Source organism: Pempheris klunzingeri, chromosome 21 (genome assembly GCF_042242105.1).
Source record: "Pempheris klunzingeri isolate RE-2024b chromosome 21, fPemKlu1.hap1, whole genome shotgun sequence".
NCBI classification, from domain to species: Eukaryota; Metazoa; Chordata; class Actinopteri; order Acropomatiformes; family Pempheridae; genus Pempheris; species Pempheris klunzingeri.
The window spans coordinates 22,357,411-22,367,922 of NC_092032.1; the positions used below are offsets into that span (position 1 = coordinate 22,357,411).

Here is a 10,512-nt window from a genome sequence, read left to right on the forward strand (position 1 = left end):
CCACCCTCCCTCTCTCCCCTTCCGTGCTTCTCCCCCTCCCTCCCTCCCTCCCTCCCCTCCTCTACTGGGAGCATGCGCACTGAGCTCGGTGTTTCGTTATTTCCGTGTTGTGTAGCTGTCAGCAGAGTGAGGCGGATCGTCAGACACGGTAAGTGTTGTTTAAACGCTCGGTAGCGGTACCGGCTCCTCGCTGCTCTCTGTACGCTCCTCCGGTTCCTCCAAGCGGCTCTCTGCAGCTGCTGAGGCCGCACTCAGGAGCTCGGGGGCCGGCGGAGAGAGCAGCGGATCACCGGCAGTTTTCTGCCGTTTGGTGTTTCCTGAATCAATCTGTCGGCTCGGACACTTCCGGTCAGACCTTCACAATAATGGTTTGGAATATGACTCCAGTTAATGACAAACACTTTGTGGTGTCCACCTTTACCTGCTGCAGCATTCAGATGATGATTACGTAACGGATTTATAATCAGAATTCAATCAGATCACATCAGTCAGTTTAAATCGTTTTTTTCTGTTCAGTCACGACTTTTACTTTGGAGACCCAAAAGCTGCTCTGACGAGTTTCCTGTAAACAAACACCGTGTTTACATTTAGACTTCAGTGTTACCCCCACCTGGAGACCAGTGTTACCCCCACCTGTAGACCAGCATTACCCCCACCTGTGGACCAGTGTTACCCCCACCTGTAGATCAGTGTTACCCCCACCTGGAGACCAATGTTACCCCCACCTGTGGACCAGCGTTACCCCCACCTGTGGACCAGCGTTACCCCCACCTGTAGACCAGCGTTACCCCCACCTGTAGACCAGCGTTACCCCCACCTGTGGACCAGCGTTACCCCCACCTGTAGACCAGCGTTACCCCCACCTGTGGACCAGCGTTACCCCCACCTGTGGACCAGCGTTACCCCCACCTGGAGACCAGCGTTACCCCCACCTGTGGACCAGCGTTACCCCCACCTGTGGACCAGCGTTACCCCCACCTGGAGACCAGCGTTACCCCCACCTGTGGACCAGCGTTACCCCCACCTGGAGACCAATGTTACCCCCACCTGTAGACCAGCGTTGCCCCCACCTGTGGACCAATGTTACCCCCACCTGTAGACCAATGTTACCCCCACCTGTAGACCAGTGTTACCCCCACCTGGAGACCCCCACCTGTAGACCAGGCAGTAATAATACTGTACGGTAAAAGTACTCGTTCTGCAGAATATCACAGCACTGATGATGTCACTGATGATGTCACTGATGATGTCACTGATGTCACAGTTTCAATTTCCTGTCTGAACAGAAAAAACACCAAAGAAGATGAAGAACAAAGTGAGCAGCACTCAAGGTAACACACACACACACACACACACACACACAGTGTAATACACACCTGTTGGTCCACCTGGGTGACTTCCTGCTCTCTGATTGGCTCTGCGTCAGATCTCAGAGCATGTTAGCAGTTATGTGTGTGTGTGTGTGTGTGTGTGTGTGTGTGTGTGTGTGTGTGTGTGTGTTCAGTGAGTGTGAAGAGGCGGTCCTGGTCCTGGCAGCAGTACCTGAATGAACAGAAAGCTGAAGCTGCTCCTCTGCCACTGTTTGTACAGGTAACATACACACACACACACACACACACACACACACACACACACACACACACACACACAGGACAGCTGTGTGTTAGCTCTCTGCTAACTTCCTGTTAGCCTTGTGCTAACTTGAATGGGGATAAAATGATTTAATCATGCGGCTCTTTTAGACTTTCCAAATGTTTTTGGACTGAATGGATCCTGTGTCTCTCTCTCTCTCTGACCTGTCTCTCTCTCTCTGACCTGTCTGTCTGTCAGGCCCAGTCCATTCCCAGTAGGAGAACTGGTTTTAAAGTTGGGATGAAGCTGGAGGGCGTCGACCGGCTGCATCCATCCATGTTCTGTGTGCTGACGGTTGCTGAGGTAACACACACACACACACACACACACACACACCTGTCTGGGGTCAGTCAGGTGAGCCTCCTGTCTCTCTGTCAGGTGATAGGCTGTCGGCTCCGTCTTCATATCGACGGGTACTCAGAGTGCTATGACTTCTGGGTAAACGCTGACTCTGCAGACATCAAGCCGGCTGGCTGGTGTAAAGACAACAACCACAGGCTCCACCCCCCCAAAGGTGAGTACAGGTAGCCCTGCCCCCTCACATTTCGCCTCCTCACACTCCCCTATCTGTCTCTCTCTCTCTCTCCACAGGCTATAGTGAGACAGATTTTGATTGGCCGCTCTACCTTCAGTCCACCAGCTCTCATGCTGCTCCTCTGACCCTGTTCACCTGTCGCACTGCAGTCAGTATACACCTGTCTGTCTGTTCACCTGTCGCACTGCAGTCAGTATACACCTGTGTGTCTGTTCACCTGTTGCACTGCTGTCTTACACCTGTCTGTCTCTCAGAGCTGTGGCTTCCGTGTGGGGATGAAGCTGGAGGCGGTCGACAGGAAGAATCCCGGACTCGTCTGCGTCGCCTCTGTTGCTGATGTCATCAATGACCACTTCCTGGTTCACTTCGACAACTGGGATGATACGTACGACTACTGGTGAGACAGACAGGTGTTAGACAGACAGAAGGGGGTTCCATCTGACTGTCCTGATTGATTGATGACATCACTGCTTTATTGATCAGGTGTGACAGCAGCAGTCCATACATCCATCCCGTTGGCTGGTGTGAAGAGCAGGGACGACCTCTGACTGCCCCCCAGGGTACAAGTACACGCAGTATACACAAAGTACACGCAGTACACACTCTGACTGCCCCCCCAGGGTACAAGTACACGCAGTACACACAAAGTACACGCAGTACACACTCTGACTGCCCCCCCAGGGTACAAGTACACGCAGTACACACTCTGACTGCCCCCCAGGGTACAAGTACACGCAGTACACACAAAGTACACGCAGTACACACTCTGACTGCCCCCCCAGGGTACAAGTACACGCAGTACACACAAAGTACACGCAGTACACACTCTGACTGCCCCCCCAGGGTACAAGTACACGCAGTACACACAAAGTACACGCAGTACACACTCTGACTGCCCCCCCAGGGTACAAGTACACGCAGTACACACAAAGTACATGCAGTACACACTCTGACTGCCCCCCCAGGGTACAAGTACACGCAGTACACACTCTGACTGCCCCCCCAGGGTACAAGTACACGCAGTACACACAAAGTACATGCAGTACACACTCTGACTGCCCCCCCAGGGTACAAGTACACGCAGTACACACTCTGACTGCCCCCCCAGGGTACAAGTACACGCAGTACACACAAAGTACACGCAGTACACACTCTGACTGCCCCGCCAGGGTACAAGTACACGCAGACAGCAGCTATAGCACTGACAGTAGGAATGTGACTAAGATGGTGGCACTGAAATGTGGAGTACACACAGTACACACATGCAGTACTGTTCTCAGTCTGTACGCTGGTGTATTAGTACTCATGTACGGGCGGCTGTGACTCAGAGGCCGAGCGGGTCGTCCCTCCATCAGAAGGTCGGTGGTTCGATCCCCAGCTCCTCTGAGTCAGCGTGGCGAAGTGTCCATGGAGGCGCTGAACCCCAACCTGCTCCTGAAGCTGCTTCAGATTCCTCCTGAATGGATCAAGTGTGACTGAGGATGTGATGGAAAAGAGCTTTGAGTTTAAAATACAGACCATTTAGCATTTAGCATTTAGCATTCATTTATGGGTGCTTTGTTTTTCAGGTCATCCAAACCCAGAGAACTTTGTGTGGGACGAGTACCTGCAGGACACTGGTTCCACCGCCACCCCCAGTTCAGCCTTCACACGGGTGAGGAGACAGGGAGGAGGAGACATGGGGTAGAGAAGTGATTGACAGGGCTCGGGGCCAATCAGAGAGCTGCCTGTGATGACTGACAGGTGTGTTTGTGCCTCTGTCCAATCAGAGAGCTCCACACGGTTTCCAGGTGAACCAGAAATTGGAGGCAGTTGACAGGAGGAACCCCATGTTGATCCGCGTCGCCACGGTAACAGATACAGAGGACTACAGGGTGAAGGTACCGTGAACCCGTCTGTTTACCTGTCTGCGTATCTGTATGAGGTGTTTGATGATGTCATGAGGTGTTTGATGATGTAACCAGGTGCGTGTACCTGTAGGTTCACTATGACGGCTGGTCGCAGCAGTTTGACGTCTGGTGTGACAGCGACCTCTGTGACCTTCATCCTGTCGGCTGGTGTCAACGCACAGGACACCCACTGGAGCCCCCCCCAGGTCAGACAGACGGGTCTGAGAGAAGGACATAGGTCAGAGAGAGAGGGAGACAGGTCAAAGAGAGAGACAGGTTACGAGAGAGAGGGAGAGAGGGGGACAGGTCAGAGAGAGAGACAGGTTGCGAGAGAGAGGGAGAGAGGGGGACAGGTCAGAGAGAGAGGGAGACAGGTTAGAGAGAGAGGGAGACAGCTCAGAGAGAGAGAGAGAGACAGGGTAGAGAGAGAGGGAGACGCGTGTGCTGTAACTCTAGCATTGACTGTGTGTGTTGTGTGTGTGAGACAGGTTCCTGCCCCCCCTCCCCTTCTCAGGGAGTGTGTCCCACTCCGGGCTGCCGAGGAGTCGGACACATCAGAGGAGCCAAATACACCGGACACCACAGGTACATTCACACCTGTTCACTTCTGTTCACACCTGTTCACTTCTATTCACGTCTGTTCACACCTGTTCACGTCTGTGCACTTCTGTTCACACCTGTTCACTTCTGTTCACACCTGTTCACTTCTGTTCACGTCTGTGCACTTCTGTTCACACCTGTTCACGTCTGTTCACTTCTGTTCACGTCTGTGCACTTCTGTTCACACCTGTTCACACCTGTTCACGTCTGTTCACACCTGTTCACTTCTGTTCACTTCTGTTCACTTGTGTTCACGTCTGTTCACGTCTGTTCACTTGTGTTCACGTCTGTTCACGTCTGTTCACACCTGTTCACTTCTGTTCACTTGTGTTCACGTCTGTTCACTTGTGTTCACGTCTGTTCACGTCTGTTCACACCTGTTCGAGTCTGTTCACACCTGTTCACGTCTGTTCACTTCTGTTCACGTCTGTTCACACCTGTTCACTTCTGTTCACGTCTGTTCATTTCTGTTCACTTGTGTTCACACCTGTTCACTTCTGTTCACGTCTGTTCACACCTGTTCGAGTCTGTTCACACCTGTTCACGTCTGTTCACTTCTGTTCACGTCTGTGCACTTCTGTTCACACCTGTTCACACCTGTTCACGTCTGTTCACACCTGTTCACGTCTGTTCACGTCTGTTCACTTCTGTTCACTTGTGTTCACGTCTGTTCACGTCTGTTCACTTGTGTTCACACCTGTTCACGTCTGTTCACACCTGTTCACGTCTGTTCACTTCTGTTCACGTCTGTTCACGTCTGTTCACTTGTGTTCACACCTGTTCACGTCTGTTCACGTCTGTTCACTTCTGTTCACGTCTGTTCACGTCTGTTCACGTCTGTTCACGTCTGTTCACTTGTGTTCACGTCTGTTCACGTCTGTTCACGTCTGTTCACTTGTGTTCACTTGTGTTCACTTGTGTTCACTTGTGTTCACGTCTGTTCACTTCTGTTCACGTCTGTTCACTTCTGTTCACTTGTGTTCACGTCTGTTCACGTCTGTTCACTTCTGTGCACTTCTGTTCACGTCTGTTCACGTCTGTGCACTTCTGTTCACGTCTGTTCACGTCTGTTCACGTCTGTTCACTTCTGTGCACTTCTGTTCACGTCTGTTCACGTCTGTGCACTTGTGTTCACGTCTGTTCACTTGTGTTCACGTCTGTTCACTTGTGTTCACGTCTGTTCACGTCTGTTCACGTCTGTTCACTTCTGTTCACGTCTGTTCACGTCTGTTCACTTCTGTTCACTTCTGTTCACGTCTGTTCACGTCTGTTCACTTGTGTTCACGTCTGTTCACTTCTGTTCACGTCTGTTCACGTCTGTTCACTTGTGTTCACTTGTGTTCACGTCTGTTCACTTCTGTTCACGTCTGTTCACGTCTGTTCACGTCTGTTCACTTCTGTTCACGTCTGTTCACACCTGTTCACGTCTGTTCACTTGTGTTCACTTGTGTTCACTTGTGTTCACGTCTGTTCACGTCTGTTCACTTCTGTTCACGCCTGTTCACGTCTGTTCACACCTGTTCGAGTCTGTTCACGCCTGTTCACGCCTGTTCGAGTCCTGCTTGCTCAGTCATGGTTGTGTGTCTCCCAGTGCCTTCGGATGTCCGTACTCCGACATTAACCTGCGGAAGGAGGCGGTGCTTCCTGACAGGCTGGGAGGAGAGAGAGCCGTCACCCTGGTACCTGTCGCCATCTGTCACAGGAGTGTTCATGTGAAGACGGAGACCAGAGACGAGACTCTGCCGCTTCCTCTGGGGAAGAGAAGAAGAGAGACAGACAGGTCAGACAGACAGGTGTTAGACAGACAGACAGATAAATACAGAGCCACTACAGGTATTTATCTACAAACCACCTGATCGGTTGATTGATCAGATGACTCATTCCCTGTGGATCAATCAGCTCGCTGTTTCAGGAGAAAATTAAATCATGTGGAAACATCAACTTCCTGTTGTTAATAATGACCTCTGTCCCCGCCCCCCAGACTGTCCCAGCCAACCAAATTCCTCCATGTGAAACAGGAAGAGGAGGAGCTTCCCCTCAGAGCCCAGAGTCCAGGTACAGTAGACCCCCAGTCCACAGTTAGTCTGCAGCACCTGCACAGGTATCCCTGCTCCCAGTTCACACCTGTACACACGTATCCCAGAGTGCATTTCACACCTGTACACACGTATCCCAGAGTCAGTCGGGGCGCTCGGGAGGTCATGAGGTCCGCAGGCCGTTTTCACGGGGCCGCGTCCCTATTGGCTGATGAGTGTCTGAGTGAGTTTGTCTCACACAGAACTGACACGAGATCAGTTCCTCAGCGCACACAGGGCTCCGCCGACGTGGCGTCCCCCAGAACGGACACTCGCGGTCGCCGCTCTGCATTCAGTGAGACCTGAGAGCTCGCCCACGGGGGGGTCAGTTAGAATCAGATTCATCTTCGTGACACGATGATGTCATGATGTTCTGTTGTCATTCGCACACACGCTGTGACGCTCGGCGCCCGCCCTCTCTCCTCAGGGGGTTTCCATGGAAACAGCAGGTTGCTGAAGTGGCTGTTTCCATGGAAACAACCGACCACGGTAGCTGCAGTGTTGGTTGTGCTCTGTGAAGGACTGCAGCTCCTCCATCTCTGATCTCTGATCAGCTGACTGATCAGCATGTCTCACTGCTCAGTGGGGTGAGACAGTTCAGCCCACACAGGCTTGATTCTCACAGGCTTTATTCCTGTTCCTGGTCCTGTACCCGGTTCTGGTCCTGGCTCTGGCCCCTGGTTCTAGTCCTGGTTCTGGTCTTTGTCCTGGTTCTGGTCCTGCACCCGATTCTGGTCTTGGTCCTAGCCTTGGTTCTGGTCCTGTTTCTATTGCCGTTTCTGGTCCTGGTCCTGGTTCTAGTCCTGTTTGTCTTCCTGGTTCTGGTTCTGGTCCTGTTTCTATTCAATCTTTATTCCTGGTCCTGTTTCTATTGCTGTTTCTGGTCCTGGTTCTGATCGTGGTTCTGGTTCTGGTCCTGTTTCTATTCAATCTTTATTGCTGGTCCCGGTCCTGACAGGCGTCAGAGGTGTAGATTGTCAGGATGTGCTGACGGCTGTGGATCAGGTGGTTCTGCAGGTTCTCTGATGGTCCTGAAGACCTTCAGTCAGTCACAAAAACAGCACAAACCCTCCTGCTGACAGCCTTTGGGATGGTTGCTAAGGTGTTGTGAGGTGTTGCTCAGACACCTGTCTGTCTCTCCAGCAGCGGAGTCCAGTCTGCAGGCCGCCCTCCACCAGTCTGTCTTCCTGTCAGCCATGTCGGCGCAGCCCGGCCGCGACCTGTCACTCTGCTGGGAGCAACACCGCAAACTGCTGCCGGGCGTCACCGGAGTCCACGCAGACGCCGTCCAACAGTGGAGCGTCCAGCAGGTCAGTATGAGAGACCTGTCTCTCTCTCTCTGACCCGTATCTCTCTCTCCCTGACCCCCCCTCTCTGACCCGTCTCTCTCTCTCTCTGACCCGTCTCTCTGTCTCTCTGACCCGTCTCTCTCTCTCTCTCTGACCCGCCTCTCTCTCTCTCTCTCTCTCTTTCCCCCTCTCTGACCTGTCTCTCTCTCTCTTTGTCTCTCTCTGACCTCTCTCTCTGACCGTGTCTGTCTCTCTCTCTCTCTCTGACCCGTCTCTCTCTCTCTCTCCCTCTCTCTGACCTGTCTCTCTCTCTCTCTCTGACCCGTCTCTCTCTCTCTCTCCCTCTCTCTGACCTGTCTCTCTCTGACCCGTGTCTCTCTCTCTCTCTCTGACCCGTGTCTCTCTCTCTCTCTCTGACCCGTCTCTCTCTCTCTCTGACCCGTCTCTCTCTCTCTCTGACCCGTCTCTCTCTCTCTCTCTCCCTCTCTCTGACCCGTCTCTCTCTCTCTCTCTCTCTGACCCGTGTCTCTCTCTCTCTCTCTCTGACCTGTCTCTCTCTCTCTCTGACCCGTCTCTCTCTCTCTCTCCCTCTCTCTGACCTGTCTCTCTCTGACCCGTCTCTCTCTCTCTCTCTCTCTCTCTCTCTCTGACCCGTGTCTCTCTCTCTCTCTCTGACCCGTGTCTCTCTCTCCCTCTCTCTGACCTGTCTCTTTCTCTCTCTGCCCTGTCTCTCTCTCTCTCTGACCCGTCTCTCCCTCTCTCTCTGAAGGTGTCAGACTTCATTGAGTCTCTTCCCGGCTGTGAGGAACAGGCCAAACAGTTCAGGGACGAGGTGAGCTGACCAATCAGCTGCTGTAGATTTAATTACATCACATTGGACCTGCTGTGATCTGATTGGTTCCTGCCTTCCTGTCTGTCTAGCAAATTGATGGGCGGGCCTTCCTTCTACTCACCCAACGGGACATCGTCAGGATCATGTCAATCAAACTTGGTCCCGCCCTCAAAATCTACAACTCTATCCTGATGTTCAAACACACTGAAGACGGGAGCCAATCACACGCTGAGGACGGGAGCCAATCACACGCTGAGGACGGGAGCCAATCACATGCTGAGGACACTGACACCTGACGCTCCTCAGGACTGATTGATGGCCCAACGTCATCCCTGTGGGCGGTGCTTCAGTTTCCATCCAATCATCAGTCTGATATTTCTTATGTCACGCTTATAATCTCAGGTGTTTTGGTCATGTGACGTGTGAAGACAACGAGGCAACAAACACCTGAGCCCCATTTCAGGCTCCGCCTCTTAGCGAGGGCGGGACCTAATACAGCGACCTGAAGACTCAAAGACTGGACTCACCATAGCAGCACCGGTGTGCAAAGGATTGTGGGATGTTGAGGCCCAGTGGAGCACCTGCTGTGATGCGTTCAGAGCGGACAGGTGGTGCAGGTGGAGGGGCGGGGAGCCTGAAATGGACTCGGCTGCACCTCGTTAGCGTTCCCTGAAATCACTGTGACACAAATAAAGAAATAAAGTTTCAGTTTAAGAGTTTAATGAAAACATGGCTGCTGCCAGCTGATTGGCTGACAGACAAAATATGTGGAGAAAGATTTTGTAATTAGTCATGATTTGGATTCCAGATGCAAAAATGTCTTAGAACTAAAATGTCTCGTAGAATCGTGAGTCCTCGGCCCTGAATGTATGACTTTGTGAATAAACGTCGCTCAGCTGAGAATCAGGAAACAGTTGATGACATCACACTGTGGCTCCTCCCCACGGTGATGTCATTTCTCCCATGGTGCCGGATCCGTTCCTCTCAGGATTTTACTTCAGTACTTCCTGTCTGGTGGAAATGTCTTCAGTCGTTTTTTAAGAGACTTTTAATGTTAAATGGTGACATCATCTAGATGTCCCGCCTCCTCTGCTGTGATTGGTCAGTTTTTAAAGTCACATGATGTCTGATTTATTCCAGAGTTTATATTTCTAGCTCTCCTCTCTGTTTCACACCTTTGTATTTCTGTGCTTCCTGTCCGGAGGTCACCTGACTTCCCCTACTGATGTCACTGTGATGTCACAGTGCGGGCACATACTGCACATGCTCAGTTTGTCAGACGGACAGGTCCCTCAGGTCTCCATGGTAACGGCTTGTTTGATGTTTCTGTTTGATGAGATTAATAAAGTTTCTGATCTGATCTTTGTCCTCGTCAATCACACCGTTCACCTGGAAACACCTGGACACTCCTCTTCCTCCTCCTCCTACTCCTCCTCCTCCTCCTACCCCCCCCCACTCCTCTTTCTCCTCCTCTTCTTCCTCCTGCCCCTACTCCTCCTCTTCCTCCTACCCCCCCACTCCTCTTCCTCCTCCTCTTCTTCCTCCTACTCCCCCTCCTCCTCTTCCTCCTCCCCCTACTCCTCCTCTTCCTCCTACCCCCCCACTCCTCTTCCTCCTCCTCTTCTTCCTCCTACTCCCCCTCCTCCTCTTCCTCCTCCCC

General features: G+C 52.3%; 1 protein-coding gene across 1 annotated transcript; it reads left to right on the forward strand.

The window, feature by feature from the left end:
* The first annotated feature begins 110 nt into the window (after nt 1-110).
* LOC139221203 (lethal(3)malignant brain tumor-like protein 4) lies at nt 111-10,212 on the forward strand. Its single transcript, XM_070853120.1, has 17 exons — nt 111-148; nt 1,287-1,331; nt 1,505-1,590; nt 1,831-1,935; nt 2,011-2,146; nt 2,224-2,315; nt 2,422-2,564; nt 2,651-2,727; nt 3,736-3,821; nt 3,937-4,047; nt 4,148-4,262; nt 4,545-4,641; nt 6,248-6,436; nt 6,638-6,711; nt 7,875-8,041; nt 8,790-8,852; nt 8,942-10,212. The coding sequence occupies exons 2-17, from the start codon at nt 1,304-1,306 to the stop codon at nt 9,146-9,148; spliced, it is 1,776 nt and encodes a 591-aa protein (XP_070709221.1). The 5' UTR covers nt 111-148; nt 1,287-1,303; the 3' UTR covers nt 9,149-10,212.
* Nucleotides 10,213-10,512: the final 300 nt, after the last annotated feature.

Coding starts and splice junctions, on each gene's coding strand:
- LOC139221203 (XM_070853120.1), top strand. CDS start 1,304: ATGAAGAACAAAGTGAGCAGCACTCAAG. Junction 1,332..1,504: donor CAAAGTGAGCAGCACTCAAG/GTAACACACACA, acceptor GTGTGTGTTCAG/TGAGTGTGAAGAGGCGGTCC. Junction 1,591..1,830: donor CTCTGCCACTGTTTGTACAG/GTAACATACACA, acceptor TCTGTCTGTCAG/GCCCAGTCCATTCCCAGTAG.